Source organism: Cryptomeria japonica, chromosome 5 (assembly GCF_030272615.1).
Source record: "Cryptomeria japonica chromosome 5, Sugi_1.0, whole genome shotgun sequence".
In the NCBI taxonomy this organism is placed as follows: Eukaryota; Viridiplantae; Streptophyta; class Pinopsida; order Cupressales; family Cupressaceae; genus Cryptomeria; species Cryptomeria japonica.
In genome coordinates, this window is record NC_081409.1 from 600907845 (window position 1) to 600916566 (window position 8722).

At 36.9% G+C, this 8722-nt stretch overlaps 1 protein-coding gene across 1 annotated transcript; it reads right to left on the minus strand.

Moving 5' to 3' along the window:
• Positions 1-7027: 7027 nt before the first annotated feature.
• Positions 7028-8308, minus strand: LOC131875986 (uncharacterized). The gene is made up of 2 exons (XM_059220738.1): positions 8024-8308; positions 7028-7216 (listed from the first exon to the last, which is right to left on the minus strand). The coding sequence occupies exons 1-2, from the start codon at positions 8306-8308 to the stop codon at positions 7028-7030; spliced, it is 474 nt and encodes a 157-aa protein (XP_059076721.1).
• Between the last annotated feature and the right edge of the window lie 414 nt (positions 8309-8722).

Consider the following 8722-nt stretch of genomic DNA (forward strand, 5'->3'; position numbering starts at 1 on the left):
ATTTAGACTCCACTTCTTAAGGGTTGAGGAAGATCTCCCCATAATCCAAGGGCCACCACAGAGGATAGCCTAAATATCCTCAACGCAAGATAACACAAAGGAGAAAAAATCCCGAGGGAGATCTGACACCTTAACTTGCCCTTTGATCTTCCACCTTTGACTAACAAAAAGCCTCACCGAGTCAATGTTGGGTCTAGGCTCGGAGAACTTTCCAACAAGAGTGAGCGCTATGATAGCAATATTGTGGTCAATCACCTAATCAGGAATAGAAAGGGCAACCTTACCACTCACCTTATCAAAAGTGAAAGAGGCAGGGGGAAAGGAAGACTTTCCAGTCGATTTGACCCCAAATAAAGCTGTCCAATGATTATTCATGGCACCAGCTAAAAAAGCACGTTTCGTGGCCCCCGTGATAGGTTGGATTACCTGAGAAACTTGTGATGAAGACATATCATGAGGGACATCCATAGGGGGAACCCCCGATGGGTGCCCGTCCCCTCGGTCCACCTGAAAACCCATTTTTGGGTCCCCACCATCTTTAGAATTCATATCTCCTTGGTTGTCCTTAGTGCCAGCAGATCCAGGGGATCTCGAGCCAGGTCCATGTGAAGCCAGAAGGGACTCACCAGGATTCGCAGAAGTATCTTTTGAAACCCTTCCCTGAGCAACTTGAAACCCTAACCTGAGCGCCATTGAGCCAATTGCTTTTTGATCATTACGATGTTGTATGTTTCCCTCATATAATTTTTGACATAACCAAGACTGCAATCTGCACTTTCACCACGTAACATCTCCTGGTCTTTGATCGACTGTCCAACTTTGACAGTGAATGAATCTTTTTGAGAAGGTAATCTTCATATCTTTGTAATGAGACTCAAAAATTATGCTCCACACTGCTAACTTCAGGTTCTTCTGATATACTAGTCTTCCATTCTATATGATTTCACTGTAATTTTGCTAAGGGCTGCCCTTAATGTCTGATACTACTGAATCTATCCTTTGGTACCATAGACTATTCTTCGATGCTTTGTCTTTATGATTATAATTGCTTAGTGATGAGCCTATTGAGTCTTGAGCTATGAGATGATTATGGCATGGGCATTTGACTAAATCCACACTGTCAAAAGTGGACTGCCATTGCGCATGAACATGCTTTACTATCATTTTGCTTAGGTAATGGCTTCATGGTATTCTTTATCACTGTACTTTTGGCAAGGCTTTGATTGCATCAAATGTTCATTATGTTCATTGTGTTTGATAGTGCTGACCGCCTTGGAACTGGGTATATGCCTTCCTATGCATGTTGCTTTGACTGCTCTAGGGCTGGAAGATATATGCTGCCATGAGTCTTCTTGGATCTGCCCTATACTTAGCCAGGGTTGCTCTTGATACTGTTGTGTTGTCTCTTTTCATTGTATTTTTCCACAAGATTGTCTTCTAAGAAGTTCTTAAGCTTTTGAATGATGATCTCTTTGTATTCTGAGACTGTCTTCTAAGCTGCTAACTCTGAAAGAGGAAAGCTCTATCTCATTAAAGATGGGTTGATCAAGATTGTTTTTAAAAGAAAGATGCTGCAACAGGTAAGCATATGCACTGCCAATGTTATATGATTGCATGACTGCCCTAATACTGTGAATACAGTCTCATAGAATGTCTTAATTATGATTTGTACTCCCAGAAATAGCTTTGTAACTGCCATTTCATGGTATGAAATCACTCCGTTTTGTCTTGAATACTGCTCTAAGGATGGGTTTTGATGCTCTCTTTGACTGCATTAAACCCTTATGACAAGTTGCGACTACTCTTCCTTGAATTTGCTGATCACTCCTTACTGTTTACAACTTTGAGATATACCCTTACTATACTTGGGTTTGCTAATGAACTTTCCGTTATCTATTCTGGATCTGCATGGACATAAAATCTGAGACTATCCCTTATGCATGGTGTCGTTAAGGGCTTGACAAGCTATAGGTTCCTGTGATGGACTTGATACCTATTTGGGATTGTATTCATACTGTTACAAATCTTTGTTATGACTTTGATTATTGTGACTTTTTCCTAACACTGTCATTAACTCCTCATGGCCTTGGGACTGTTACTTACTTCACACTATATCTGAGCTAGCTCTTTATTAGGCATGAATACTGGCGACTATCTCATACCATTGGGCACATTTTCTAAAAAAAATTACTCTTGTGTGAAGACAAATCACACAGAAATGGTAAAAGAGAACTTACATACAAGCCATTATATATGCAAGATCATAAAACACTATTTATGTCACAGTCACTATAACCCTGAGAAAATCCATTATGACCTCGAGGAAACAAAAGAATGCTCCTTCATTAAATGAAATATTGAAAGATCGATGAGGGCTCCTACCTATTTGTTGTTCCATTAAATATTTGATTTCTTTTGTATGAATTTTGACATCTTCTGATGATAAGCTTCCACTTTTGAGATCCATGTCACCTCCAAGCTGCTGTTCTAAAATATTTGGACTGAAGTTCACCTTTTCTTTCACCATTAAATCTGCTACTTGACTGAAATTCTCAATCTTGGTGGCCATAGAGAAGGTGGTGTAAAAATAGGGCTCTTTGATGCTTTCTCTTTCAAACACGGGTTAGAGTAAAACTTAGGAGTTTTGAACCAAAATGAAAATCTAAAATTCCCTGCCAAGTTTGACCACGTGGTCTCCTCCATAATTTGGCTTTCAAAAGATGCTTGAAAGGAAACAAAACATAATGAAAGGAATTTTTTTGACATTTTTAAAATAATAACATGACCCTTTTGACATCTTGACAACATGCTTATGGAAATGAAGCTTTTTGACTAATATTTTAACGATTTCTTCAACTTAACCCACAATTCACCCTAAATAAGTGACCAATAATGGAGTTTGAAATTCTATGTACAGACCTTAAATAAGTGACCAACAATGGAGTTTGAAATTCTATGTACAGACCTTAAATAAGTGACCAATAATGGAGTTTGAAATTCTATGTACAGACCTTAAACACACAATTGACATAGGAATGTAAATTGGATAACAATGTCATGATAGAGAATTACATGTACATTCAGGCACAACAGATAAATTTGGGTACAGCAGGTATATTGTTTTGATTCTAAGTTTGTTCCTCCCTAAGGCATTTTGTTGGCATTAGTGTTAAGCATTTTACTTTGACATCTCTTGGTTATTGATCCTTGGTAAGCTTATTATGCATGTTTTATTTCAAGTGACTTGGTCACTTTGAGTTAGCAAGGTGATTATTAAAAGTGACTAAAGAAAAGATAAAGTTAAAGTCACTTCAAATTCATTAGGCACACACATATGTCTTATGTGCAACATGACCCCACTATTGAGGCAATTGTTAATGAAAAGTTAATGAAAAGGTATTCTCATCAAAATACCTTATGTTATGTGGTAGTTATGTGAAGAAGCTCTTGGAAAACACTTCTTTCTCATTTTACATCTTTTTGTTACTCCTCGAGCAACTAGCATTTTTCAAACCCTAAGAGCTAGGGCACGACTTTGATAGCGAATGGTTTTTCAGTTTTGGCAGTTGTTTTTAGAATGAGATGGAATCTAGCTGAAGAATAAATCTATGGTGGTCAAGAACAACATAACTAACAGAGAAGACAAATCCTCCAGGTGTATCGAATCCCTACTTTCTAGTTTTTATTTTACCAGTGTTAAGCATTTGTTTGTTGATTGTTGTTCAAAAGAATTATGTCTTTGTCTGTGCAAAAATGTTTATTTGTTTTGAAAAGATTAAGGGGATTTATTTTGAAAAGATTAAAGGGTTTAGAAATTCTTTAAAAAAAAATGAAATGGGTTGAGGGTTGTGTTTATAAACCTCATATTTTTGAGAAAGTTTATGATATTGTTTGTTTTGAAACCCTAGTTAGGATATATTGGGCTAAGATACATTTGTGTATAGTTGTTTTGTTTCTAACCTTGGTCAAGGGTTTGTTACATGAGGACATTCCAATATGGGTTTTTGCTTTGCACATTTATATTTGAGTTAACACCCTAGTTCGGGTTGTCTATGTTTATTGCATAATCTTTTTGTAACCCGAGATTGGCGTTGGTTCGAGTATAGTAAGTAAAGGTTCACTGTTTCAATATTTTTGTAAAAAAAATAACTACTTTGTCCTCTGTTACAATCTGACAAGCAGCTATGAATGATTTGGTTCCATTTTAGTTTGTTGTTTTCTGTTATCAAGGACAGTTATGAAGAAATCGGTTAATCTTTCTTTCAAAGATACCGAGCATTATATGAGATTTATTGAAGTTGTTATGAATCAAAGAGTTGTTTTTTGATCAAAAGAAAAGTTATTTCTCTCTTGCTATCTATTCTTTGCAAGGATATCTCATTATTACAGTGACATTAATTCATGTTATATATATGCTCTTCTGTGAACAATATTTGGAATGTATTTGTTTCACTACAGTGTATCACTATGTGTAGCTTTATATGCATAATTGTATTCTATACATGAGCAAACAGGCTCTTTATATGATATGATTGTGTATGTTTAATATACACTATGACGTATTGAAAGTGAACTATTTGAGATGCAATACTGCTTCTAAATCTTAGTTGATATGAGATTAGAAGATGCTATGTAATGAAGCAGAGTTGCAACTCTGTTTATAAAACTGAATCAGTGAAGCTAGAAAGCTAGTGAGGTATAGATGAAAATCCACTGAGGCATATTTGTAACCATTGAGGTTCTTTGGTCAGTGAGGCATTCAAATAGCCACTATTTTCAGATAAGCCAATGAGGCAATTCGAGTGGTTTTATTCCCCAGGAGGGTTTCCAGTCAAGACATATTATTGTTGTTGGAATCAAAACACTGAGGGGGGGATCAATGTTTTACAATTTTCAAAGTTTCTAATCTAATTCTTAAACCACTAGATGCATAAGACTGAAAGTGAAATACAAAAACATAAATCAATTATCCACACAACCATAACACCAAGATTTTTACGTGGAAACCTGGAAAGGGAAAAACCACGGTGGTATTTGAACCCACAATATTATTATACTATGTCCAGAAGTATGATAATATTACATAAAGGGAATGCACTTGCATTCAGGCACACTCCCTAGAGCTCACTGCTCAATTACAAAAGGGCTACAACCCGGAGGAAGGTTCACTGCCTTACATGCTATTACAAATGATTACAATGATGAATGAACTGACATATAGCATCTTAATATGCCAAAAAGCAGTTCTGGTTAGGCTCAGGTTAAGTTCTACAATTATTATGCCTTTCTGCTTTGTTTTCACACACTGTCATGCACCGGAGCACCAAAAATATTCAATCACCTTCACCAACCTTCACAAATTCACTCACATAGAATTTTCACATTCTACTCATCTATGAACATGCTTAAATGAATCGGTCTTATATATCCGCACCAACAAAAAGAATCATTTACCATGTCGACTTCCAAAAACCACATAACACGCAACATGAAACATGTATCACCAAGTCGGCTTAATCCGTCCACAGATCCAAATGTGGACCAAAACAAGATGATAAAAAGCTTCCTATAAGTCAAACCAATTACTTCAAACACAAAACCAATCACCAAAATCAACCCTAAGATTCCACAACACACGTTACACAAAAGTAGCTATGCTTTAACTGAATTACTAGATACTAGACCTCTAAACTTGCTCATGAATCAACACCGGATATCAGGATCAAAAGATAAGATGCCTTGAACCTCAAATCATCTGCCTTAATCACCATAACCAAAATCAAGATGTTCGCCATGATCTCATGCTCTACCGGTTATTGTGTTCCACCTTTTAGACTTATGCCTTATGAACAAAATGACTTCCGGTAAACCAAATATTTGTACACTAGATGTGATATTTGAACTGGGTTGCCATCAATGACAACTCTTAAGCATTAATCATGCACCAATCTTCACCGGAACACTATCTCTTGCCAACAATCTCCCCCTTTGGCATTGATGGCAACACTGTGAAAAATGAACTATACACTCAAGACTGCAAAACTTCAAAATTTCAAACTCACCAAGAATATACAAGCTCCCCTAGAGAATTTGTACCATTTTTCACTTTGCCCTCTCCCCCTTTGATGACAATGCCAAAGATAGGAATCCACTGAAACTTATATACAAGGATATGTACAATTGCTCACAAAAATTTGAAAATATCAGCAAAAATTGTCCTACGGGACAACAAATGGTTATCCCATGCTTTCTTCAGACTCTCCAAAATGCTAACCATTCCACTGAAAAGGTAGGCATGCATCTCTACTCCTCTTCTGTCTACCGGAACATGCTTATTCATTTCATCCTTAGCATCTTGCATTCTACTCATTGAGAAATCTATCCGAGGAGTAATAAGACTCCTCACTTCTCCCACTCTAGTCAAAATTATTTCCTTCTTCTGATTCAAACTCTTAATCTTATCTAATATGCTCAAAACTTGTGGTTCGAAATTGATAGCTCAAACTGATTGAGGTGCATATGACTGAGATATGTTAGCTAGATGGCCTTCACATACCCTTATTTTCTTGTCAACGTCTATAGTGAACTTTAGAAAAATTAGACATGACTTGTATATATCACCACCTTCGTCAAGTGCATCTTGAATACCCTTTAGTGCAGTTACCAAACTGACTCTATCATCCTCAATCATCTTCAAAAACTATTTTAATCTCATAGGATTGAATTGATTCAAAACTTTAATATTTGCTTCCTTCTCCAAAGACTCAAAATGAGAACCTACAATATTCATCAAACTCTTAAACTTACCAGAGGGATCAGATGAGTCCGGTTTGAAAGATGACAAAATTTTCTACAAGATATCTCTTGCCAATGTTATCAATTCTTTGTCTTCTCAATGGGACTTCAGTAAGTCCTCAATAGCTTAAGCTTGGGCAAGAGTTATTAACTTCAGTGCTTGAATAGGAGATAAAGAGCTCAGGTCAATAGGCCCTTGACCAAAATCATCTGAATCGGTAGCAACTTGTTTTCATTTATTAGGTATAGTGTCTCTTGCCACTGTCACCAGAGCCTGATCTTCCTTCTTCTCTCCTTTCTCCTTTTGTGCAACCTCTGCACTTTCATCCTTTTCATCTTTCTCACCATCATCCTTATCCTTATCTGCATCAACTCTCTCCTCAACTGCCTTTTCTGAAATGACTTTGATCATCAGAGGATCCTGTTAAGCTTCAATGGAGATATCATTAGCTACATCAACATCATCAACCATGGTTTGATCATTTGATTGCCCTTCAAAAATGGCCTTCTCTGATGATTGATCCTCTTTCTTGTGAGGAAAAACTTCATGCACTTTCGAAATAGATGTGTCATGTGATTGCTCTCCCGGATTAGTGTCATCACGTGTTGGGTTCACATCAATCCTATTATCTATAAAAAATTGTCTCAAAATTGTCTCTGTTTCTTTAGTCATCTCATCTATCTTGCCAAGTATAAGCTTATTAATTCTCTTCTTACTTAGGAATCTTTCCTTTGCAAGGTTTAATTATCTAATAAATTCATCTTTACAAATGACCGAGGATAGATTTACTAATACATACTCTTTTATCCTTTCATCCTCTAGATTTGTTGTATGCCTCCTTGCATCCAAAATGTCATACAGGATTTTAGGAATAATGGATGATAGTTCTATTAATGCCTTTCTATAGACATCCATGTACTAAACTACTACTTCTTCTATAGCCCTTTGATCTTTATCATAAAAATTATCATAATATATAGGCACATTTTTCAAATTCCCATCCTTAAGTACCTCATCAATTACTTGTTTCAGGGTCATTGGAGGCACAACTTCATATGTACCTTGTACTTTTCCAGATTTGAGAGTTGCATCCAATTTTGACTTCTGCTTCTTGCTTGCTCTGGCTTTTATAGGTGGCCCACTTTCTTCTCTTGGCTTCTTTGATTGCTGGGTTCCATCGGATTATGGCTTCTTCACCACTCTAGCATAAGTGGTTGTCTTCTTTACCTCTCTGACCTCCTCATCGGATTCCATTTCTTCCTCTATAGTTACATATTTTCTTGTTGATTTCTCTTTCTTTCTCTTCTCTACTCCACCGGTTGATGTTGTTTGAGGCTTGGGTGGAGGAACGAGCTTCTGCACACCAAAGGTAGATACATACTGAGGCTCTCTAGGCTTTGGTTGCTTCAGAGGAGTGGAAACGGGTTTTGACTTCTTGGGCTTTGCCATGTCCTCCTCCTTTAATATATTTTGCTCTCTTTCCCTTTGCACAACCTCCTTAGATATGCCCATTTTCTCTACTAGCTCCTCAACCTCCTTTCTTACTTTTCTCTTCCTTGCCGGCTCGGTGAATTTCTTATGCGAGTCTAAGTATTTTCCCTCGTATGTATCGAACCTTTCTTCCTTATAATCTACCGACTGACTCAATAGGTGTTGAGCATATGCATCAAGAGTATTTGCATCCACTTCATACCCCACTAGCATGATCCAAATGGTTCTTAGCTCAACTCCCTCCATGTGACATTGGTCTTTGTCCACCATGAAGCAAATTGTTTTCTCATATTTCTCAACAATATCCTTAGGGATCCTTTCTCTACTTTGCATCATTGCTTGAAATGATTTAAAATATCCCCATAAAGTATATTTTTGAGCAACAGTGTCACCCAAACCTTGCAAAACTTCTTTTATTTGAACTGCCACTGGTTT

Excerpts from the sequence above, each read along its gene's own strand:
- LOC131875986 (XM_059220738.1), bottom strand. The coding sequence starts at position 8,308 with ATGGGCATATCTAAGGAGGTTGTGCAAAGGGAAAGAGAGCAAAATATA. Across the intron at positions 7,217-8,023 it reads CCGATGAGGAGGTCAGAGAG|GATCCTCTGATGATCAAAGT; the intron begins GTAAAGAAGACA and ends GAAGCTTAACAG.